General features: G+C 46.9%; 1 protein-coding gene across 2 annotated transcripts in view; it reads left to right on the top strand.

Annotated features, from left to right (window-relative positions):
• The window catches only part of LOC141164539 (uncharacterized), a 167,656-nt gene that overhangs the window by 127,337 nt on the left and 14,524 nt on the right, over positions 1-25,795 (top strand). For both annotated transcript variants that reach the window (XM_073649909.1, XM_073649919.1), the window contains one exon: positions 13,823-13,880. In XM_073649909.1, the coding sequence (XP_073506010.1) occupies positions 13,823-13,880 (58 nt within the window). The remainder of the gene's footprint in view (positions 1-13,822; positions 13,881-25,795) is intronic.

The following is a 25,795-nucleotide window of genomic DNA, read 5'->3' as shown; positions in this document are numbered from 1 at the left end:
AGCTACGTGTTCAATCACATCCCGATGGAACCCCGGCCACCAAAAACAACGAGAGAGGAGGTCCGCGGTTGCCTTACCACCTGGATGCGCAGCAAGCACAGAGTTATGATGTTCTTTAATTACTTTGCTGCGCAGATCAAATGGTACAAATAACTTTCCTGAAGGGCAGGACGCAAGGGCGTCCCCCTGAGCCTCCAACACCTCACCCTCCAGTTCAGGATTAAGTGCCGAAATGACTACCCTTTCTGTAATATTGGGGCAGGGTTCTCATGGTCACCACCACCAGGGAAGCTCCGGGACAAAGCATCAGCCTTGACATTTTTGACTCCTGGACGAAAAGTGACAACAAAATTGAACCTTGTAAAAAACAAGGACCATCTGGCTTGCCTAGGGTCAAGACGTTTAGCTGACTGGAGATATGACAGGTTCCTATGGTGAGTAATAACAGTAATAGGATGAACAGCCCTCTGCAACCAATGTCACCATTCCTCGAACACTAGTTTGATCGCCAAAAGTTCCCTATTACCCACGTCATAATTTCTCTCAGCCGAAGACAATTTTTTAGAAAAGAAGACTCATAGACGCCATTCACCAGGGGACGAACCCTGAGACAACACAGCCCCAACCCCAACATCCGACGCATCAACCTCCACAATAAAGGGTTGAGAAACATCAGGTTGACTGAGTATAGGTGCAGGAGCAAAATGATTCTTTAAGGAAGAAAAAGCCTGGAGGGAAGTGTCAGGGAAATATTAAGAAAATATTAACAATTTCTCCCAGACTCCTCTTGCTTCTCACCCCTCCCTTATCCACCATTTGTCACAAGAGGAAAGCTGACAGTCCAGCTTCTGTCTCTCGGCAAAGTATCACCCACAGCAGAAGGAGCTTAAACAAATACTGGCACAAGAGAAGTGCTACAACCCAAAATGCGAGGGTATTTCTCCCTGGCAAAGGCAGGGGACAATTAGACGCAGGCTTGCGACAATTTACATGTAGCTGAGGAAGTTCTATTCCCAGGACGTCAAAGGGAATTTAACAGAGATTTCCCAGGACGTCCGGCACCAATACGAAATATGGAATAGCTCAAGTTCTGTCACAGACGTGGTTTGTGGAATCACTGTGCCACGGACTGCGGAGAGCCTGTAGGGGCGTGACTAAGAGAGCACTGGACTGTTCACTAGAGCCTCTGATAGTGAGGTTAGACTTGGCTCCCGATGAACGCCAGGTGCCACTCCAGGACAGACTAACGGCCGAGCAACAGCTGGACCTAGTAGGACAGACTGGATGGAGCAGCAGGCAGAGTTTGCATCAGAGTGCAGCAGGCAGAGTTTGCATCAGAGTGCAGCAGGCAGAGTTTGCACCAGAGTGCAGCAGGCAGGATCTGCACCAGAGTGCAGCAGGCAGGATCTGCACCAGAGTGCAGCAGGCAGGATCTGCACCAGAGTGCAGCAGGCAGAATCTGCACCAGAGTGCAGCAGGCAGAATCTGCACCAGAGTGCAGCAGGCAGAATCTGCACCAGAGTGCTGCAAGGACTGGTACGCAAGCTTAACAACTTAGACTGCAGAACAGGAAGATTGCTCAGGCACCTCCCCAATTGGGAGGAAGCAATATATACATAATGCCCCACAGCCATTGGCTGGGGAGGAAATAGCTGGCCCTTCAAGAGGGTGGGAGCGCGCGTGCGTGTCCCCTAAGGACATAGCTGGAAGCCCTGCTAGAAACAGGCAGAGCATGGGGAAGGGAAGCACCGACCTCAGCGCGGGTGAGTGAAGTGACACGCCGGAGACCATGCCTGTCAGACCAGGGATCCGGAGTGGTGCTACCCGTACCCCTCTCCTTTACGCCCCCTCCTCTTCAGGCCATCGGGGAAGTTCAGAAGGAGAATCGGAGCTTGAATGTTCTCCTTAGGCTCCCAGGATCTCTCTTCGGGACCAAATCCCCTACAGTCAACAAGGAAGAAGCTCTTGCCTCTCACCTTCTTCATGGCCAAGATGTTCTCCACCTCAAAAACATCATCCGCAGTGGTTGGCGCGGGCGTGGTACTGTGATCCTTGAAGAAGAGGCTCAGGATGACCGGCTTCAGCAGAGAAACATGAAAAGAATTTAGAATCCATAATGAAGGAGGCAACTTCAGTTTATAGGAGACCTCATTGATCCTCTTCAGCACTTCGAAAGGCCCGATAAAACGAGGACCCAACTTGTAAGAGGGAACCTTCAGCCGGACATACCTGGACGAGAGCCATACCTTGTCGCCAGGATGGAAGCACGGAGGGTCCAGGCACCTTTTGTCTGCATGTCTCTTCATACGGGCAGAGGATGCTTCTAGAGTGGCTTTGGTGTCCTCCCACAACTTTACAAAATCCTTGGAGAGAACATCTGCCGCAGGAACATCAGAAGGAACCGTCACCGGGAGGGGAACCTCGGGTTGCCGATCGAACACAATGTAGAAAGGAGGCTCTCCCAAGGCTTCACCAACGTGATTGTTGTACGAAAACTCATCCCAGGGAAGTAATTTCACCCAATCATTGGGATGGGCATTGACAAAGTGTCACAGATAGTTGCCCAGGACCTGGTTGACACGCTCCACTTGCCCATTGGACTGAGGGTGATAGGCCGAGGAGAAGTCCAAGACGATATCTAGATGTTTACAGAGAGCTCCCCAGAATCTGGAAGTGAACTGCAAACCTCGATCGGACACAATGTAACGAGCAGTCGGAAGATATATTTGATGAAGGTGTCAGCCAGTTTAGGAGCAGACGGAAGAGCAGACAATGTGGTAAAATGCGCCATTTTGGAGAAGCGATCCACGACTACCTAGATGACGGTGCAACCCTCAGATACTGGCAAATCTTTTATGAAGTCCATTGCTTTGTGCTGTCATGGACCAGATGGCACAGGTAACGGCAGGAGAGAACCGGTACGAAGTCGTCTGGGGACTTTATTGCGGGCACAAATTGGACAGGAGGCCATGTAAGCATAGATCTCCCTCCTCATTGATGGCCACCAGTAGTGGCGAGAAATCAATTGTAGCGTCTTCCTTTGTCCCGCGTGACCAGCCACCTTGGACGAGTGGCCCCATGACAAAACTCGCTGCTTCTCAGATTCAGCCACAAGGGTTTTTCCTGGGGAAATTCGCGACAGGCTGACTGGAGCGACAGTAACCATCTTGGACGGTTCGATGATAAATTGAGGATCCTCCTCTTGGTCCCCGGAAAGAAATGAGCGACAGAGGGCATCAGCTCTAACATTCTTGTCACCGGACCTGAAATGTAATAAAAATAATAAAAAGTTAAAGCGGGCAAAAAACAAAGACCACCTGGCCTGGCGTGGATTAAGTCTCTGGGCGGACTGGTGATACGCCAGGTTCTTATGGTCCATTGTAGATGACCACTGGATAGACTGTGCCCTCCAGTAGGTATCGCCACTCCTCCAAAGCCATCTTGATGGCGAATAACTCCCGGTCACCGATGGAGTAATTACTCTCTGGAGTGGAGAAGGCCTTAGAGAAGAAACCGCAGAACACTCGGCGACCCGAGGAAGATTTTTGAGTGAGCACAGTTCCAGCCCCTGACGAGGATGCATCCACCTCTAGGAAGAACTGTTTGTTCAAATCCGGATGATGCAGAAAAGGAGCGGTGGAGAAGGACCGTTTAAGAGAGCGGAAGACTTCCTCAGCCTCAGAGGACCAGTTCTTTGGATCAGCTCCTTTTCGGGTCATGGCAGAGATAGGAGCGGTCAGAGTGGACAAGTGAGGAATGAATTGTCAATAATAGTTAGCAAAGCCAAGGAATCTCTGAATTGCTTTGACTCCAACGGGCAGCGGCCATTTAAGGATGGAAGAGACTTTCTCAGGATCCATCCTGAGTCCGGTACCTGAGATAATGTAACCCAAGAAGGGAAGGGCAGATGTATTGTAACGGGTTTATAATTTGTAAAATTGTTATGGATAAACAAAATGATTTGCACTAAATAAGTGATCAATTATTATTTTACTTAAGAATTTAAAAGAAAATTACAATAAGAGTTTCAAGCAAAGTAAAAGTAAAATTAAACAATAATTAAATCAATAAATGAGAGTAATTAAGATACTTAGCTTCGTATAATAACAATCCTGAATGAAAGTAATGTTGGTTCTGGACGTCTCCAGATTCTGTAAAATGCCATCTCTTCTCTCTGTCTCTGTATGTAACTCCTCTCTCAATGTCCAAAACAACAATACTCTCCCCAGAGTTCAGTCATCTTTTATATCTTAAAACATCCAATGTATCTCAGTTAACAGCTTTGATCTTCCAAGGCATGCCAGGGAGAAACCATCTTAAACCAACAGATAAGATTGCACAAGATGACATCTCTGAGAAAATTACACCCAATCTAATCCGTTGCTCTCATCCTTGAACATCAAAGAAAATATCAACAAATGACCGGTCATTTACATTCCTATGTTAAATAGGCCATCTGGTTGAACATTTCAGTATCAATGACCTTCTGCTGAACTCCCTGAAAATAAGAATATATATATATAATTATTATATACATAATTATTAATTAAACTGATTGAAACCATATAAAAATCAATATCTAGGATTACAGCGGACTGTTCAAAAACGCATTTCTCATACTTGGCGTAGAGTCGACTCTCCCTAAGATGCTTGAGAACTTGCCGAACTGCTCGTCTGTGGGAGGCCAGATCCGGGAAAAATACCAAAATATTGTCCAGATACACAACAACGCAGGAATAAAGCAGGTCCCGGAAGATATCATTGACGAACTCTTGAAAAACTGCCTTTGCATTACTGAGACCGAAGGGCATCACTTGGTATTCATAATGTCCGTCCCTGGTATTGAAGGCCGTCTTCCACCGTCTCCCCGGCGAATGCGGATTAGATTGTAGACGCCTCTTAAATCTAATTTGGTGAAGATCCTGGCACCTCTTAAACGGTCAAACAATTCAGGAATCAGTGGGATAGGGTATTTATTTTTCACCGTAATCTGGTTGAGACCCCGATAGCCCCTCCCAGAATGTCGCCACCAAAGCTTCGTTATTTCATCCGAGTTCGGATGCCAGAGTGCAGAAGTGTACCGCATATTATCCCACAGATGAATTGGACTGACGTAAACGGAGAAGAGCAGAAGCTGAAGAGGTGGTTCGCCCGGGTTCATCGAATGCTTTGCGAAAAGCCTCCAAGAATGCTGGCAAATTGGAGATGATCGGGTCCTCCCTCTCCCATAATGGATTCAACCACGCCAGGGCCTCGCCTCCAAGGTGCGACATAAGGAATGCTACCTTTGCTCGGTCCAACGGGAAGTGGTGAGGAAGAAGTTCAAAATGTAGCCGGCACTGATTGATGAACCCGCGGCAGAGCTTCGGATTGCCGTCAAAGCGTGGTGGAGCTGCAAGTCGGGGGCCTGGACCTCAAACTAAGCAAACAGTCTGAGAGGTTTCCGGAGAAGACACAGCTGCTTGAACATGTGGGAACTCTGGAGAGATGTTTAAGGCCTCCAACTTGGTAGTCAGGGACTGCAACTGCATCGACAACTCTTCCTGCGCGCCTTTCTATCGGCAGAGCTCTTGGTACATGGTCCGATCAGGCGGGATCCGGGGTCCATGGCCTGAGCAAACTGTCACGGACGTGGTTTGTGGAACCACTGTGCCACAGACTGCGGAGATCTTGGAGGAGCCTGACTAAGCGAGCACTGGACTGTTCACTAGAGCCTCTGATGGTGATGTTAGACTTGGCTCCCGATGAACGCCAGATGCCACTCCAGGACAGACCAAAAGCCGTGCAGCAGCTGGACATAGTAGGACAGACTGGATGGAGCAGCAGGCTGAGTTTGCACCAGAGTGCAGCAGGCTGAGTTTGCACCAGAGTGCAGCAGGCAGGATTTGCACCAGAGTGCAGCAGGCAGGATTTGCACCAGAGTGCAGCAGGAAGGATCTGCACCAGAGTGCAGCAGGCAGGATCTGCACCAGAGTGCAGCAGGCAGGATCTGCACCAGAGTGCAGCAGGCAGGATTTGCACCAGAGTGCAGCAGGCAGGATTTGCACCAGAGTGCAGCAGGCAGGATTTGCACCAGAGTGCAGCAGGCAGGATTTGCACCAGAGTGCAGCAGGCAGGATCTGCACCAGAGTGCAGCAGGCAGGATCTGCACCAGAGTGCAGCAGGCAGGATCTGCACCAGAGTGCAGCAAGGACTGGTATGCAATCTTAACAACTTAGACTGCAGAACAGGAAGGTTGCTCAGGCACCTCCCCAATGGGGAGGAAGCAATATATACATAATGCCCCACAGTCATTGGCTGGGGAGGAAATAGCAAGTGCATGCACTGGCCCTTTAAGAGGGCAGGAGCGCGTGCCCTAAGTACATGGCTGGAAGCCCTGCTAGAAACAGGCAGAGCATGGGGAAGGGAAGCACCGACCGCAGCGCGGGTGAGTGAAGTGACACGCCGGAGACCCTGGCTGTCAGAGCAGGGATCCAGCGTGGTGCTAACAAGTTCCATAATTCTGATAATAACGGGACCCATATTTTTAGTGACAGGGTCAGCTAAGGAACAATATGGATATTTTCCCATCGCTGTAAGCCCTTCCGGGGAGCTGTGGAGCAAAAGTACCAGAATAAGGGATCGCAGCTATGCCATGTGTAGTCTCTATGGAAAGGTAAATTCATAACTGAAAATATGACGTCGCTTGCAAGCTTCTGCGAGCAACCAGGGATGAGTTATCGCAGAAATCAGCGTTTTTAATAACAACATGAAGGGTGGTGCCGAGCCCACATGATGTCATCCCAGGGGGTGTGTGGGCCGGTCTCACACTGCAGCATAAAAGATCCAACTGAAGGTTGATCCATATTCATTGCCAGTGTTATAGAGACTATAAGCAACGGATCCTGTTCGATAACAGTCAAATCAATAAGTGGGGCGCCCCACCTCCAGCTAAACGGAATCGTCTCTGTGATCTGTGTAGTATGTAAGTCCTCTTTAATCCTGTTTATTTTGTGTAACTGCATATGTATTGTATTGTCCCCTTTTGTAAAATCGTGTATATTTTTCCTAAACACTGCCTTTTGGGTTAAATATAAAATTTAATAGTTCTGTTTCTTTTGTCCTGTAATCGTTCCTTCCCCTGAAGCCAAACGCTACTAGAACGCAGGCGTCCGACGAGGCCTGTATTATATTTCAAATCTGGACGGTGGTGGCAGCAAATAATAATAATTGGGCTATCGTGAAGCTGACAGTGACCGTATGGGGGGCGTATACACATATTCCATGCGGTGGAATGTGGAGGTGTGACGCCATACGCTCATTGGTCGCTTGCCGGTACCTACGTAGTGAGTAGTTGGGACCGTTTGCTCGCAGATCCCTGATGAAATCCTGACAGAGTGACGGCAAGGGTGAGATATTGTGCGATCTCCTCCGTGTCGTCCCTGACAGGAAGCATCCGACCATTTGTAAAAATCAGACCCCTTCTTAGTTATGTCAGTAAGGGGTTTGACAATAATAGAGTAATTTTGGATGAATTTCCGATAAAAATTAGTAAAGCCCAGAAAACAATGTAGAACCTTCAGGTTCTTGAGACGCTCCCAGTCAAGGACTGCACGGATCTTCTCTGGATCCATCCGAAAATCCGAAGATGACAAGTACCCCAAAAACTGCACCTTCTGAACAGCGAAAACACATTTTTCTAGTTTGGCATAAAGTTTGTATCCCTTAATATCTGGAGCAGCTGCTTAACAAGCCCCCGATGGGTCTCAAAATCAGTTGAGTAAACCAAAATATTGTCCACCACAAACCTCCCCACCAAATGATGGAAAATATCATTTATGAAATGCTGGAATACCGCAGGTGCATTGGTCAAACCAAAAGGCATAACCAGACTCTCAAAATGACCTTCTGGGGTATTGAATGCTGTTTTCCATTCGTCCCCTTCTCTGATTCTAACCAGGTTGTAGGCTCCTCTTAAATCCAACTTGGAGAATACCTTAGCTCCCACAACCTGGCTGAACAAATCAGAAATCAAAGGAAGAGGGTATGGATCACGGATGGTAATTTGATTCAATTCCCTGAAATCTAAACAGGGACTTTGTCACGGGTGTGTCAGAGGTGACAGACAGTCGCCCTGCAGTGGGTTGCAGGAGATCTCTACGTTTGGCATTGCAGACAGCTTCTTAGATAAGAGGCTGTCTTTAGGAATGAGCGACTACATCTCTCTTGCTAATTAGCTCTCTGGCCTGGGTGCGTCTGAGAGGGAGTCGCCGGCTATATCCATTTTTACTTGTGAAACTTAGCAGGAGCAGTACTTTTTTCTCTCTGGAGCTTGAGGCAGTGTGCTTATTTGGAGTTCATCTTAAGCTAAGCCATTTCCCCTGTTTTGTCCACCCTTGTTGCTATAGAATTTAGTGGAGGTTGACTAGTTCTCATCTCCTTCCATCCCTAGCCATAGCCATATACCAGGGAGAGTAGGGCGAGGCATGCGTGCGGCAATTGCTGAGGAGGCAATATAGGGACGGTAGTTGAGACAGGATGACGGTAGACCAGACTAGGAGGTCTCCACTTCCCCCCTTTCCCTAGTGTCTGGGCTCCCTTTCCCTTTTCTCTCTGTGTTGCACTAAGTCACCTGGCTTGACAGACGTAGACTACCATCTTTTTTCTTCACAAAGAAGAACCCTGCCGCCACGGGCCAAGATGAGGGTCTGATATGTCCGTTCTCCAGACTTTCCGCAATGAAATCCTTCATGGCTTGTCTCTCAGGGCCAGAAAGATTATACAGTCTGGACTTCGGTAGTTTAGCTCTTGGGGTCAGGTTAATAGGACAGTCATAAGCACGATGAGGAGGCAAATCCTGACACCCCATCTCAGAAAAAATGTCCTCAAAACCAGACAGAAAAGTAGGTAATATTTCCGTAGAGACTGTAGCAAGGGAAATTTCTAAACAGTTCTCATGGCAGTAATCTCCCCATTCAATAATCTCCCTGGCTTGCCAATCCACCAACGGATTATGTTTAACAAGCCAAGGTATACCCAAGACAATCGGTGTGGGAAGATTGTCCAGAACATAGCAAGGAAGTATTTCACAATGAACTGACCCCACCCTCAGTTTTACATTATGTACAATCTTAGTAAATGCTTACTGTGCAAGTGGCGCCGAGTCAATGGCGAAGATGGAAATAGGTTCAGCTAAAGCACAGCAAGCAAGACCATAAATTCTCACAAACTCAGCATCAACCATGCTGACTCCGGCTCCACTGTCAACAAACACAGACATTTTCTCAGTTTTCTCTCTAGCACAACCTCAGCTGTCAGGACAAAGTGGGAACTGCAGTTTGGCCACAAATGCACCCCTTGTTTATCCAACTACAGACTACCAAGAGTTAATCGACTCTCCTATTGTTTAGGAATTGAAGGACAGGTCTCAACAAAGTGTCTCTTTTTCCCACAAAAAAACATGCGCCTTTTTCCTTGCAAATCTCTGGGGAGATGTATGATGTAGAGACACCCCCTAACTGCATGGGTTCCTCCACCTCCCCCAGTACTGGTTCACCCCCAGACTGCTCCCCTGGCAGGGGTACACAACCCCTACAATAAGGCCCTGGAGAAGGTGGTCACACCTGTCCATCCCAAAGGTGTCTATCAAGACGTATGGTCAATGACATGGCAGCCTCCAAGGACTGAGGGGTATCATACACAGCCAAGGCATCTTTCAACCTTTCAGTAAGACCCTCACAAAATTGACTTCTAAGGGCTGAGTCATTCCATTTGGAATCCATCGCCCATCTACAGAATTCTGAAGTGTACGTTTCCACTGACCGAATCCCCTGCTGAAGGCGATGTAGCCTAGACTCAGCCAAAGTGACTAGGTCAGGGTCATCATAGATGAGGGCAAGAGCTCCAAAAGAGACCTCCACAGACTGGAGACAAACTGAGTCCTGCGGTAACGAAAATGTCCATGACTGAGGATCGCCCTGCAGTAGAGCGATCACAATACCAACCCGCTGCTCCTCATTACAGGAGGAGTAGGGACGAAGTTTGAAGTACAATTTGCATGCCTCCTTAAACACAAAAAACTTGTCCCTACCTCCTGAAAACCTATCCGGAAGGGCAACCTTGGGTTCAGGCTGGACAGGCCTACCTGCTGAGACACCCATATTGGCAACCTGTAACCGCTGATGCTGCTGCTGTACCTCACCACGGAGGTCATTCACCTCCAGAGACAGCCTGTGCAGCCGCTCTGCAAGCTTTGCAACTGAACCCATACCCAAGGGAGAAAGGAAAAAAAAGGTGCACGCCGAAAAAACACACAGAGAAAAAAACAACAAAATGTCAGGTTTTTTTTTCGTTTTCAAAACGTGCTTGGCCGGCTACAATGTCACGCCAGGTGTGGGAAAGACTTAGTGCAACACAGAGGGAAGAGGGAAAGGGAGCCGAGAGACTAGGGAAAGGGGGGAAGTGGAGACCTCCTAGTCTGGTCTAGTGTCACCCTGTCTCAACTACTGTTCCTAAATTGCCTCTTCTGCAATTGCCAAATGCGTGCCTCGCCCTGTCTTTCCCTGGCGTATGGCTAAGGCTAGGGATGAGAGGAGACGAGCACTGGTAGATCTCCACTAAACTCTATAGAGAACAAACAGGGGGAGAATGCTTAGCTTTAGACGACTCCAGACAAATGCGAACTCGGCCTCAAGCTCCAGAGAGGACGAAGTACTGCTATTGCTAAGCCTTCACAAGTAGAAATGAATATCACCAGCACCTCACTCTCAGACACACCAGGTATATATATACCCAGTCCAGGGAGTTAATTACCAGAGGGAGGTAGCCGCTAGGTCCTAGAGACAGCTTCTCATCTAGAGATCTCCTGCAACCAACTGCAGGGCGACTGTCTGTTACCTCTGATACACCCGTGACAGTAGGGTGCACTCGGCAGTGGAGTACATGCTCGGCAATATGTGTGCTTTGCAGTGGAATACATGAGTGAGTGTAGGGTGCACGCTCGGCAGTGGAGTACATGCTTGGCAATAATTTGTGTGCTTTACAGTAGAGTACACGAGTGACTGTAGGGTGAGCACTCGGCAGTGGAGTACATGCTCGGCAATTATATGTGTGCTTTACAGTAGAGTACACGAGTGACTGTAGGGTACGCGCTCGGCAGTGGAGTACATGCTTGGCAATAATTTGTGCGCTTTACAGTAGAGTACACGAGTGACTGTAGGGTGCACGCTCGGCAGTGGAGTACATGCTCGGCAATTATATGTGTGTTTTGCAGTAGAGTACACGAGTGACTGTAGGGTGCGGGCTCGGCAGTGGAGTACATGCTCGGCAATTATATGTGTGTTTTGCAGTAGAGTACACGAGTGACTGTAGGGTGCACGCTCGGCAGTTGAGTACATGCTCGGCAATTATATCTGTGCTTTACAGTAGAGTACACGAGTGACTGTAGGGTGCGCGCTCGGCAGTTGAGTACATGCTCGGCAATTATATGTGTGTTTTGCAATAGAGTACACGAGTGACTGTAGGGTGCGGGCTCGGCAGTGGAGTACATGCTCGGCAATTATATGTGTGTTTTGCTGTAGAGTACACCAGTGACTGTAGGGTGCGCGCTCGGCAGTGGAGTACATGCTTGGCAATTATGTGTGTGCTTTACAGTAGAGTACACGAGTGACTGTAGGGTGCACGCTCGGCAGTGGAGTACATGCTCGGCAATTATATGTGTGTTTTGCAGTAGAGTACACGAGTGACTGTAGGGTGCGGGCTCGACAATGGAGTACATGCTCGGCAATTATATGTGTGCTTTACAGTAGAATACACGAGTGACTGTAGGGTGCGCGCTCGGCAGTGGAGTACATGCTCGGCAACAATATGTGTGCTTTGCAGTAGAGTACATGAGTGACTGTAGTGTGCGCTCACTCGGCAGTGGAGTACATGCTCGGCAATTATATGTGTGCTTTGCAGTAGAGTACACGAGTGAGTGTAGGGTGCACGCTCGGCAGTGGAGTACATGCTCGGCAATAATATGTGTGCTTTGCAGTAGAGTACATGAGTGACTGTAGTGTGCGCGCACTCGGCAGTGGAGTACATGCTCGACAATAATATCTGTGCTTTGCAGTAGAGTACATGAGTGACTGTAGTGTGCGCACACTCAGCAGTGGAGTACATGCTCGGCAATTATATGTGTGTTTTACAGTAGAGTACACGAGTGACTGTAGGGTGCGCCCTCAGCAGTGGAGTACATGCTCGACAATAATATCTCCTTTGCAGTAGAGTACATGAGTGACTGTAGGGTGCACGCTCGGCAGTGGAGTACATGCTCGGCAATTATATGTGTGTTTTGCAGTAGAGTACACGAGTGAGTGTAGGGTGCACGCTCGGCAGTGGAGTACATGCTCGGCATCAATATGTGTGCTTTGCAGTAGAGTACATGAGTGACTGTAGTGTGCGCGCTATCAGCAGTGGAGTACATGTACAGTAATGGGGCACGGGTTCAGCAGTGAGTTGCACGCTCAGATGTAATATGTCAGCTGTGCTGTGTGAGCTCAGAAGCAGGATGTGCGGTGACATTGTAGTACGAGCTCGGCAGTGGAATGCACCCGCTGTAATGGGCAACGCGCTGTTTCTTTATGTCGAATGTGGTCGCGGCAGTCAACCAGTTTCTGTTCTCATAAAACATTGAAGCCGATTTATGGAAACATCAATAACAACCAATCACAGCTCAGCTTTCAAAATAAAATGAAAACTGCGCTGTGATTGGTTGCTCTGTGTGAAAAGGGTGTGAAATCATCCCCTTTGTGGCTTACGTCCAGACATCCACTCGGCAGTAAATACTAGCATAATGTCAACTGCGGCAAATAAACCTTATTTTTTGGACTATAAAACGCACTTTTTTCCCACAAATTTTGGGAGGAAAATAGTGATGCATCTTATTGTCCCAATGTAGCTTACGGGGGAACGACGGTGGTGGAGCAAAGTCACAGGAGGTAGAGTCCTTGCGGAGTTTGGGATCTGGGCAGAGCCCACGGCTGCATGAAAATGGCCGCCGGACGCGGCCATCTTCGGGAAGCCCACCACAGGGAAATCAATGCACTCCGCTCTGCCTCTGTGCGCACCCTTTCTTCCAGCCCATGACCCACAGCCTCGCACCACCGGGACACCCCCTCCTCCACCCAGGGCCTGCAGCATCGCCACATTTCTGCCGCCGGCTTCCTGAAGCTGGGACCCTACCTCCTGTCGCCCCACACCACCGTTCCCACTCCCCAGGTAAGCTACCATAAATTTGGACTATAAGATGGACCTCCATTTCATTAAAAATCTTTTTTCCCTATTTTCCTTCCCAAAATTTGGGGTGCTTCTTCTGGTCCGAAAAGTACAGTAATACCATCAAATACTCCGAGTTCTGGACACAATGTGACTGCATCTGCTGCTTGATCTACAACATATCAATGAGTTGTCTAAGGGGGGACATGATCCATTCATGCAGATGTAAGAGATACGATGAGCAGCTTCTCCCAGTAAGACCACCACAAGGACAGCAGAGAAGAAGTTGCAGTCCCCAGCAGGGATACCAGGCTTCTGTACTGCTGTGCCCGAGCTGGTGATAAACGGCTCAGCCGTTCACCACCCGATTATCTCCAATCATTCCAGAGTCTTCCATGTCAATATGTCACATACTTGGCTGAATGTGGATCCTACGTGATCACCACTAAGACCGATCCTTTTCCTATAGGGCCAGATGGAGTACTATCTTCTAGTGGAGGGGATTCACCTTTCTGTGAACTCAGAATCATCTAACGTCTTTTTTTTTTCTTTCAAAATTTTCTCGTGTCCTGTTGGGTTCTTGCAGGAAAGTGATGGAGGAAAGAAGGATGGAATGGAAACTACCATAACAGCATCAGTAAATGGTAAGAACCTTCCATAAATGTTCTGCTTCCCTCCCCATTATATCTGTATTGTTCTCACTGCTTTCCCTCACGGGGATGGATAATAGTTTACATATTCCTAATCACCAGAGCTTAGAATCTATGAGAAGACTATCATGCTAGGTATGGGAAGGACCCAGTGTACGATGACTGGAAAAGGGGGAAACCTTAGGGAACTAGGGAAAGGAAGAGTGGAGACCCCAACGTAGGTCTTACAACTCCCTGGCTCCCCTATTGTCCCTAAATAGATTCCTCACCTATCGCCGAGCAGGATTCCTAATCCCTGGCTGACCCTAGAGCTAGGCCCTATGTGGGGAGGGGGAGGGTGAGCACTAGCCAGCCCCACTGCAACTAACGACAAACAAGGTAAACAGACAAGGGGATACACTTAGCTTTGAGAAGACACCAGAGCGATCACGACCACGATCACAAAGGAACTCCAAGAGGAAACTAGCCAACTGCTAGAACTCCAGGCCTGAACAGAGTACTATCACCAGCGATTCTCTGGAGAGATTGGGTGTTATTTAATGGTCCAACAAGGGTGTGTTAATTAGCAGCAGAAAACTGTAGCTCACCGCTGGGTCCTAGAGAAGGAAGGATGGTGAAAGGATCAAGAAGGTGTCTGCAAAGCCAAGCGCAGCGACCTTCTACAGCCGGATCCAGAATGACTTTCTGTCACACCCGACACACCCGTAACGGAGACAGGAGGGTCCTGATCACAAGAGCAGAATCAGTGAGCAAGTTCCATGACACGATGATTCTCAGTGTTTCTTAGAATCATAGAATGGTAGAGTTGGAGGGGACCTCCTGGGTCATCTGGTCCAACCCCCTGCTCAAAGCAGGATTCACTAAATCATCTCAGACAGATGTCTGTCCAGCCTCTGTGTGAAGACATCCATTGAAGGGGAACTCACCACCTCTCGTGGCCGCCTGTTTCACTCATTGATCACCTCACTGTCAACAAGTGTCTTCTAATATCTAATCTGTGTCTCCTCCCATTCAGTTTCATCCCATTGCTTCTAGTCTTTCCTTGTGCAAATGAGAATAAGGATGATCCTTCTACAATGTGACAGCCCTTGAGATATATGTAGACAGCTATTAAGTCTTCTTTTTTGCAAGCTAAACATTCCCAAATCCTGTAACCGTTCCTCATAGGACATGGTTTGCAGACCAGTCACCATTCTGGTCGCTCTTCTCTGAACTTGCTCCAGTTTCTTCATGTCTTTTTTAAAATGTGGTGCCCAAAACTGGACGCAGTATCCAGATGAGGTCTGACCAAAGAGGAGTAAAGTGCGATAATGACTTCACGTGATCTAGACTGTATGCTTCTGTTAATACATCCCAGAATTGTATTTGCCTTTTTTGCTGCTGCATCACACTGTTGACTCCTGTTCAGTTTATGATCTATTAGTATACCTAAGTCTTTTTCACACGTGCTGTTGCTTAGCTCTATTCCTCCCATTCTGTATATGCTTTTTTCATTTTTATTGCCCATATTTAGTACTTTGTATTTCTCCCTGTTCTAAACCATTCTGTTGGTTGCTGCCCACTGCTCCAGTTTATTTAGGTCTTTTTGAATCCTCTCTCTCTCTTCTCTAGTGTTAGCTATCCCTCCTAGCTTTGTGTCATCAGCAAATTTAATCAGTTTACCCTCAATTCCTTCATCTAAATCATTGATAAAGATGTTGAACAATACAGGTCCCAGGACAGAGCCCTGTGGTACCCCACTTGAGACATTCATCCAACTGGATGTGAAGCCATTTATGACCACTCTTTGAGTCCGATCACTAAGCCAGTTATGAATCCACCTAACAGTTGCCTTGTCCATTCCATACTTGGTCATTTTTTCGCCGGCCGCGACCAATCAGCGATTTTGGCGCCAAATTTAAACACAGCTTTGCTGATTGGTCGCCGTCTGCCGGCCGCGACCAATCAGCGATATTGGCACCAATTTTATATTCTACTTATCATTATATATTGTTTTGAGTATATCAATAACCAATCACCTACAGCCAAGCTACAGGCTTAAGCCAATGTTAGTACAATTATTACGGAAACACACATATGGTCATATTATCATAAGCTCGGCGCGTGATGGAAAGTTACACAAAGTTACACGTCCCGGTGTAAACTAGTTAGAACAGGAGCAGAGTGTAGCCTTCAAAATGTTCTGCTAAGCAAGGAGTACAATAACATGATTTTAGAAACAAGCAACAGAAGTGGAACAACTATAGCATGAATATCAATATGTCCTTTACAACCGGAGAGATCACTGAGCTCTCACCACTGCCACTAGTTGTCAAGAGAACTCTGCTGCCTCCAATCGTCAGGTTAATTACGCAATTGACTAATGAGTGATGGACGAGGTCGTGGTGGCTCCCACTACTAGGCCGGCTATTGGAGAACTAACAGTGAGCGTATGGTATATACACCTCAGATTCAAACGCATTGAATATATGTATTTACCTGGGTACGGTTGCTGCTAACTCTACAATAACAAAAAGAACCAATAGCTTCCACTACCAATCATTTATACAAGTCGATTCGACACCGGTTACAGGAAGCAAATGGCTTCAGGGGTGCAAGAGGAACAGAGCTATTACATTTTATATATTTAATCCAGAAAAGAAGGCAATGTTTATAAAAAATATACAAAGATGATACAAAATGGGAATAAAGCAATATGATATATACACTGACGAGCGAAAGGGTAACAACGTTTTGAACTTTTGAATTTCAGGCTCCATATCTCACAATCCACTACTAAAGAGGAACCTCAAGCCCATGGGCCATTTACTGCCCTTGATGACCTTTTATCCGGCCCCGGGTAGATTTCTGGGGACAATAGAATCATAGAATGTTAGAGGTGGAGGGGTCCTTCAGGGTCATCTGGTCCAACCCCCTGCTCAATGCAGGATCCACTAAACCATCTCAGACAGATGTCTGTCCAGCCTATGTTTGAAGACGTCCATTGAACGGGAACTCACCACCTCTCGTGGCCGCCTGTTCCACTCATTAATCACCCTAACTGTCAAAAAGTTTTTTCTAATATCTAATCTGTGTCTCCTCTTATTCAGCTTCATCCCATTGCTTCTAGTCTTTCTTTGTGCAAATGAGAATAAGGATGATAAGATCCTTCTACAATGTGACAGCCCTTGAGATATTTGTACACATCTATTAAGTCTCATACTGTCCTCACAGAATAGCAGGATGTGCAGTGAGACATCTAGCTAAACCCCGTGTCGTCTTTAAGAAAAAGAGGCTGTGAACTTGTAACTTCTTTTATTGCTTGCAGAGTATGACAGGAAAGGGTGAAACTATAGGTGTAATAACAGGGGTATTTCAGAACATATATCTGTACAAACATAGTACTCTACAATACACAGTATTACATAAGGTACAAGCTGATGTTTACCTAACTAATGCATAAACTTACTTGTAGCAACACTGCATTAAAACACATAGGCCTCACCAACTATGCTAGAACAGGCTGTTTTACAAGAACAAGACAGAGCAACACATAAGGTGGTTTCTCCTCAGAGGAATGAAGGAAAATGGCTGCTGGCTTCCCCACAGTGTAATAATAAGCCCAAGATGTAGCAGGAGACTCCCACAATGCCTCAGGAATCTCCTACAATCCATTGCAAACTGAAAGTAAAATGTATGCATAAAATTCACCAGCAGATGGTGTTGTTGCTAAACAATACAGAGTTCTTGGAATAAACATAACTTCAGTTACAAGACAGCAGTTTCTCTGTGTCAGGACAGGACACTCCCCGCTTGACTTCAACCGATGTCACTATTGTGTTTATTGGACGAGAATAACAGAACGAGTTCCCCTACTGGTCTGAGGAACAATTTGGTCTCACCCTGTTTCCCTATTCTGACTTCTACTTTGCGTACAATTCCGTCCTTGCTCGGGAACGTCTAGGTAATGAGACCTAACGGCCATTCATTTCTTCGAGACTGACAGTCTTTCATTAGTACTATATCACCGGGCTGGAGGTTAGGCTTTCTGGTTTGCCACTTTCTCCTCTGTTACAGGGTATTGTTTCTTCCGCTTGTCCCAAAAGGCATTGGAGAGACTCTGCACTTGTCTCCAATGACTCCTGTAACGGTCTTTAACGTTAAATTCTCCAGGTGGAGAGCAATTAGATTCAGTCTTCTGTGTAAGCTACATGGCTGGGGTGAGAACAGTTGGGTCATCAGGATCACAGGAAATCGGAGTTAGGCTGTGTGCCGACTATGCGTTTTTTAAGCATTTCCTCAGCGGCAATTCCGCTGCAGAAACGCTTAAACTCTTGGTAGTAGGTCTGCCATGTTCCCCAATGATAATCCGCATGTGATGTGCACATGCTGCGGAAATTTCCGCTGCGGAAAAAAAGCACTACCAATTATTTTGCGCAAACACCATTGACTTGCATTGGATCACATGTCATCCGCATCACTGGATCTGTACATGCAGAATCCATGCGTTTCAATGTGGAGACTCTCCTCCGGACCCGGGTACCATAGTACCTGTAAAAAAAAGAATAAAATAAAAAATATACATTATACTTACCTTCTGATGGCCCCCGGTGTCCTTGTCTTGGCTTGCCGGCAGCTCGCGGTAGACTAGAAGGACCTGCGGTAACATCATTTAGTCACGGGTGACGCGACCGCTGACGTCGGCAGGTCCTTTAGTCTACCACGAGCTGCCAGCAAGCCAAGACAAGGACGCCAGGGGCCATCAGAAGGTAAATATAATATTAATTTTTTATTTTTTACCATTCTTTCGGTCACACTATATATGCCGGTTGCCGGTTACATGGATTTATATAGTGTGACCAAGTTGTCAAGCACTTTCCAAGTGATGCTAAAATCTCTTGACAACCCGCATGCGGAAATTCATGTGGAAAACGCTTCACATCCGCATGTCCCTGGCAGGAAAAACACATGTACAATCCGCATGTACAATCCGCATGTAAAATCCGCATGTACAATAAGCATGTAAAATCCGCATGTACAATCCGCATGCTTTTTTTCTGCCAGAGAGATGCAGAAACGCTCAGGAAAAATCCGGAGCATTTCCGCATCGTGGGCACATAGCCATAATAGTCTGACATTTATGATGCATAAAGTATCCATAGATTTGATTACCTCTATGTGCACGGCTCTAATGGATAGACAAGTGAACATAATCGCCCATCGTTTCCCGCTGGCTTGGCTTCCTCTGGTTCATCGGACAACCACAGACCAAGGACCAAACACATCTAACCCGACGTTGGTGAAAGGTGGATCTGCGCTAAGTCGGTTGTAAGGAAGATTTGCCATCTTTGGTATCTGTTACATAGTTACATAGTTTATAAGGCCGAAAAAAGACAAGCGTCCATCCAGTTCAGCCTATTTCTTGTGCACTGCAGCTATTCCGCAGCATTGATCCAGGGGAAGGCAACAAAAAACCATGCGGTATAGGCCAATTTACATCATTGAGGAAAAATTCACTTCCCGACTCCAATCTGGCAGTCAGATTAAATCCCTGGATTAATTAACTAAGCATAAGATGTAATTTTATTGTTCTCAAGAAAGGCGTCCAGGCCTCTCTTGAACTCATTAAGTGAGTTGGACATCACCACTTCCTCTCCCAGAGAGTTCCAGAGTCTCACGGCTCTGACCGTAAAGAATCTGTGACATCTCGGGTTTGCTGCATGAGCTGTGCCTGAGAGACAAATCGTTTGTAAACTTGTTCTCTGCTGTTAGACAAGCGTTGTCTTTGAGACTTGAAGGCTAGAGGTGCAATCCAACTTTTAGTTTTGTCCTTCACTATTCCTTGCTCTTTCCTCTCTAGGAACAGTCTATCTTCAAATGCCATTGCGGATTCTTCTATTTCTTCAGTAGTACAGTGAAGATCAGATGATGTTACATTTACTTTCTTAGAGAACACAGAAACAAAATAGGAATTTAAAAGTTCGGTCTTCTCATTGTAATTTTTTACCACTTTACCATTTTCATCCTGTAAAAATCTATAGCATCTTTGACTTTTCTTTTACTTTTGACATCTCTTGCAAGCCTTAATTCATTGTCATCTTTAGCTAACCTGATACGTGCCCTACAAGTTCTGCAGACTGCATTATATTCTTCTTTAGATATGCCAAGGTGATTGTCTATAAAATTATGGTAGTCTCAAGTCAAAGCAGTAGTGGATGGTGAGATGTGGAGCCTGAAAGTCAAAAGTTCAAAACATTGTTACCCTTTTGCTCGTCAGTGTACAATTACATAAAATAAAAAGGATAATGAAAGAAAATTACTAAACCTTGGTTGGAGTGCCAGCTCTTCTCCATTCTGGAGATGCCTTAAGGATTTTAATTTTTTCTCTGACACCTCCCCCTATTAGAAGTGGCACGGGAGTCTGATTTACAGATCATCTCCCAAGCCCTCCTTATGGCACAACCTCCCTGGATCCCACAGTACCCTCTCCTTCTGATATGGGCTTCTCTGTGAGGTCACTCAGCACCTCTATACTGGAATCCATGGGTAGTGCAGTCTTGAACTCCTGGATAGAGGTAGCCAGAAACCACGCTAAAGCCCCAACCTCATAGGAACCATTTGAAACCTGCTCTGGGTCAGTATATGGTCCTTTTATCCCGCTGAATAATGAGGGTTCAGAAGGCAGTGCATTATCTGCCTTCTGGGCACCCTGACTGCTGTTGACAGCAGCTATGTAGGCTGTCTCCCCGGGGAATAACAACACTCTCTCATTACCCTGATAGTGAGTAACTCTTTCCCACTACCCTGACAGGCTGTGGATACTACTTTCCCACTATCCCGACAGGCTATGGGTACCACTTTTTCACCACCATGACAGACTGGGGATACTACTTTCCCGCAGGGCTGTGGAGTCTGTAAGGCAAACCTTCGACTCCGACTCCTCAATTTCCATGGCACCAACTACGACTCCGACTCCCTCATACACGGCTCATGTTTAAGTGATAAATTTAAGGTAGGACACATTTTTCTCAGCTAAAAGTCTAGACCCTTAGATCAGGAATAGGACAGACATTTATAGGACATTTCATAACTTTCCCAAATTCTTATGAAAAAATATTCCTCACAAACTACTGTACCCAATTTATTATATATTTTAAGAGTCGGTCCATTTTATACCGACTCCGACTCCACCAAAATGGGCACCGACTCCACAGCCCTGCTTTCCCGCAGCTATGACAGGCTGTGGACACTTAATTTTCCACCAACCTGACAGACTAGGGGAAACTACTTTCATGCACCCCTAACAGGCTGTGGGACACACTTGTCCTGCACCATGACAGGCTGTGGACATTACTTTCCCACCACCATGACAGGCTATGGGTTCCACTTTTCCATCAACCAGGCAGGAAATGGGTTAAACTTTCCCCTGACAGGTTGTGGGACACGCTTTCACACCATTCTGACAGGCTGGGGATAAACCTATTCCACCTCCCCTGATACCTCAGGAGCAGCGCTGCTCATGGGGCAGCTGCCACCAGCCAAGTCAGTCTGTCGTGATACTGGTCAGCTATATGCGACCACCTTCTTTATGATCCATGTGCCTGTTCCCATCGCCCTTAGCACGGATGCTTGTTTCTTTTAGGAGATCCTCAGCAATATCACCCTGTAGTGTGACATGGCTGGGTTTTCCTGTACCACAAGACACATTATTATTATGCATGACATTCACATTATCAACATTTGAATCATATGATGTTCCAGATCTGGGAGGGTTGTCAGGACTATATTGAGGGACCAACCGTCCCAGATTGTTTCACAATAAAACACTTGTGTGCAGTTTCTCAAATACCCCTACTTCCCTTAACCCCATCCCAGTACCCCAATCCAGGAAAACCTGGGCCATCGGTAAGGGTCGGCGAACACCCCCAAATCCGGTGACAGTCAGGGTCTTCCCATGGATAAGCTCTGCAAGAAACACAAATTCAGGGCGAATGAGAGTTTGTTCTGCCCCGGTGTCCTTGAGCCCCACAGTGATGGTGTTGCCCACAGTAACCGGTTGCAACTTTTCACGGTCCCTCTCAATCGCCCCACCCACAAAAAGGAAAGCTGCATTAGGCCTCTGGGCCTCAGATATGGGGTTCCTCTTCTGCCTTTTCCGGGCAGGTGAGGCTGAAGTGACCAGTTTGGTCACAGGTATATTAGGTGTCAGCTTACCCCCTTTCCAGTTGGTGACACATTACTTCCGCACCTCAGATGTGTAGTTGGCTCGATGGGTGTCGTCAATCTCTGCAGCTTTGGAGGCCTCCTTTGGCTCCCTGTCCATCAACGCACCTCCACAGGGCAAAGATGAAGAATCTGGTCCATCACAATCAGGTGTTTCAGTTCCTCGAAGGTGGTGAATAATAGTCCAAGGACCCACTTCTCAAAGTTGATTCTGAGCCCATCCACCTCATCACTGTAGCTGTCGTGAGGTCTATGTTGGAGGGGCCGGACTTTTTGTGGTACACCTCAGGAGTCAACTGATATTTTGTTATCATGGCCTTTTTGATGGCCTCAAAGTCTCCATCATGTTATCGGGGGAGAGCTTTGCCTTGTAGACCTGGGGTTAGATATCGGCCCACTGGTCATAAGGCAACTAGTACTGTCTGCAGGCCTTTTCAACCCCACTCAAAAATGTATCCAGATCAGCGTCCTTGTCCATGACAGGAAAATGCTTGGGACAGGGTTTAAAAATGGTGACACTACTGGACTCACTGTTCCATGGAGTAGATTGCTCCTTCCGGAATCAGGCTAACACCAGCTGGTGCATCCTCCCAAGTTGCATCCGCATTTGAGGGTCACATCTTCCCAGTTGCTGTAGAATGAGTGGCAAGCAGGAGTCCATTCCACTCTGGGAGCTATGGCTGCTGCTGGTCTCCTCTGGGTGAGACAGTTCTGGAATGGGATCCACAACTGGGTATCCTGGTGCTTCACTGGCTCTGGTGTCACATTATGTTGATGCCTGGCATCACCCTCCACCAAGGCTCAGATCAATATCTCTTTTAGTCTTGTTGCACCCATCGAGACCTCGCTCCTCACAGAGCTCCTCCCTCGTAGCCCTTGGGTTATATATTGAGCCCATTGGTCATCAGGCAACTGGTACTGTCTCCAGGCCTTTGCAAACCCCCTTAAAAATGTGTCAGGGTTCGAGTCCTTGGCCATGACTGGAAAATGGTCAGGGTGAGGTTTAAAGGTTTTACGATTACTGAACTCACTCACTGTTCAGTGGGGTGGATGGCTCCTTCTAGAGTTGTGCCATCTGGTGGTCTTGCTCTGCTTGTCGCTTGGCTCTCGCAGCCTCTCGCTCACCTTGTCGTTCAGCAGCCTCTCAGTATTGCTGAATCAGCTTCAGTCGTCCCTCACGTTCATCTGCGTTGAGTTGCAGTATGGCCATCTGCAGGTGGGAGTCCACACTACCCTAGTTGTGGATGTGTCTTGCAAGCACAGGCTGGACCTCTGCAGCAGCGCCATCTACGCCTTGGCTTGTCTCTCCTTTACCAGGGAATGGGTGATGGACTTGCTCTGCGTCCTGTTGCACCAGCTCAGTGATCATCTTGTGCCTGTTTCTGCCAGTCGAGTCAATCTGTCTGATCATACAGACAGCAGCAAGAACCTCCCTCTTCAGCTGGCTATACCAGGCTTCCGCAACTGTAGTCCTGCTTGCCAAATTAAAGATAGGACAAAAAAACAAGAGAGGGGTGTAACTGCTACACGTACAGTGCAGTGCGAAATATATATACACTGAGTCTGATTCTCCAAAACTCTGCACAGGATCCTCGCATGGACCATGTGAGTTTTTAGTGACAGGGATGATTGCTCAATCCAGCCTCTTGTGCTCTGTAATATCCCGCCGCTACCACCAATTGTCAATGATACACAGCCTGGGGTTCACCGTTTTTCGGGCCACCATTCCAGACTTGTGTAATGTGCGTGCACACTGGACAGATCAAGCCAAAGCGTAGATGGCGCTGCTGCAGAGATCAAGCTTATGCTTGCAAGCCACCACTGTTACCATTTTGTCACAGATGACACCGGACAGATCACCCAGATCTCACTGCTGCCACCAGTTGTCAAGGGAATGCAACTCCCCTGCCTTCGATCAGGGCAGTTACGCTATTAACTGCTGAGGGATGAACAAGGCCACAGCTGCTTCAACTACTAGGCCAGTTATTGGAGAACTCACAATGAGCATATGGTACAGTGGTGGCCAAAAGTATTGGCACCCCTGCAATTCTGTCAGATAATACTCAGTTTCTTCCTGAAAATGATTGCAATCACAAATTCTTTGGTCTTATTATCTTCATTTAATTTGTCTTCAATGAAAAAAACACAAAAAGAATTGTCCTAAAGCCAAATTGGATATTATTCCGCACCAAACCTAAAAAAGGGGGTGGACAAAAGTATTGGCACTGTTTGAAAAATCGTGTGATGCTTCTCTAATTGGTGTAATTAACAGCACCTGTAACTTACCTGTGGCACCTAACAGGTGTTGGCAATAACTAAATCACACTTGCAGCCAGTTAACATGGATTAAAGTTGACTCAACCTCTGTCCTGTGTCCTTGTGTGTACCACATTGAGCATGGAGAAAAGAAAGAAGACCAAAGAGCTGTCTGAGGACTTGAGAAACCAAATTGTGAGGAAGCATGAGCAATCTCGAGGCTACAAGTCCATCTCCAAAGACCTGAATGTTCCTGTGTCTTCCGTGCGCAGTGTCATCAAGAAGTTTAAAGCCCATGGCACTGTGGCTAACCTCCCTAGATGTGGACGGAAAAGAAAAATTGATGAGAGATTTCAACACAAGATTGTGCGGATGGTGGATAAAGAACCTCGACTAACATCCAAACAAGTTCAAGCTGCCCTGCAGTCCGAGGGTACAACAGTGTCAACCCGTACTATACGTCGGCGTCTGAATGAAAAGGGACTGTATGGTAGGATACCCAGGAAGACCCCACTTCTTATCCCGAGACATAAAAAAGCCAGGCTGGAGTTTGCCAAAACTTACCTGATAAAGCCTAAAACGTTTTGGAAGAATGTTCTCTGGTCTGATGAGACAAAAGTAGAGCTTTTTGGGAAAAAGCATCAACATAGAGTGTACAGGAAAAAAAAAGGCATTCAAAGAAAAGAACACGGTCCCTACAGTCAAACATGGCGGAGGTTCCCTGATGTTTTGGGGTTGCTTTGCTGCCTCTGGCACTGGACTGCTTGACCGTGTGCATGGCATTATGAAGTCTGAAGACTACCAACAAATTTTGCAGCATAATGTAGGGCCCAGTGTGAGAAAGCTGGGTCTCCCTCAGAGGTCATGGGTCTTCCAGCAGGACAATGACCCAAAACACACTTCCAAAAGCACTATAAAATGGTTTGAGAGAAAGCACTGGAGACTTCTAAGGTGGCCAGCAATGAGTCCAGACCTGAATCCCATAGAACACCTGTGGAGAGATCTCAAAATGGCAGTTTGGAGAAGGCACCCTTCAAATATCAGGGACCTGGAGCAGTTTGCCAAAGAAGAATGGTCTACAATTCCAGCAGAGCATTGTAAGAAACTCATTGATGATTACCGGAAGCGGTTGTTTGCAGTTATTTTGGCTAAAGGTTGTGCAACCAAGTATTAGGCTGAGGGTGCCAATACTTTTGTCTGGCCCATTTTTGGAGTTTTGTGTGAAATGATCAATGATTTGATTTTTGCTTCATTCTCTTTTGTGTTTTTTCCTTGCAAGCAAATTAAATGAAGATAATAAGACCAAAGAATTTGTGATTGCAATCATTTTCAGGAAGAAACTGAGTATTATCTGACAGAATTGCAGGGTTGCCAATACTTTTAGCCACCACTGTATATACATCTCCTATTCCAACGTATGGAATATATGTATACACCCCACCATTTCACTG

Source organism: Phyllobates terribilis, unplaced genomic scaffold, assembly GCF_046119375.1.
Source record: "Phyllobates terribilis strain yellow unplaced genomic scaffold, ASM4611937v1 Scaffold_1__5_contigs__length_1240528914, whole genome shotgun sequence".
Taxonomy (NCBI): domain Eukaryota; kingdom Metazoa; phylum Chordata; class Amphibia; order Anura; family Dendrobatidae; genus Phyllobates; species Phyllobates terribilis.
This window is presented reverse-complemented; position numbering and strand designations above follow the sequence as displayed.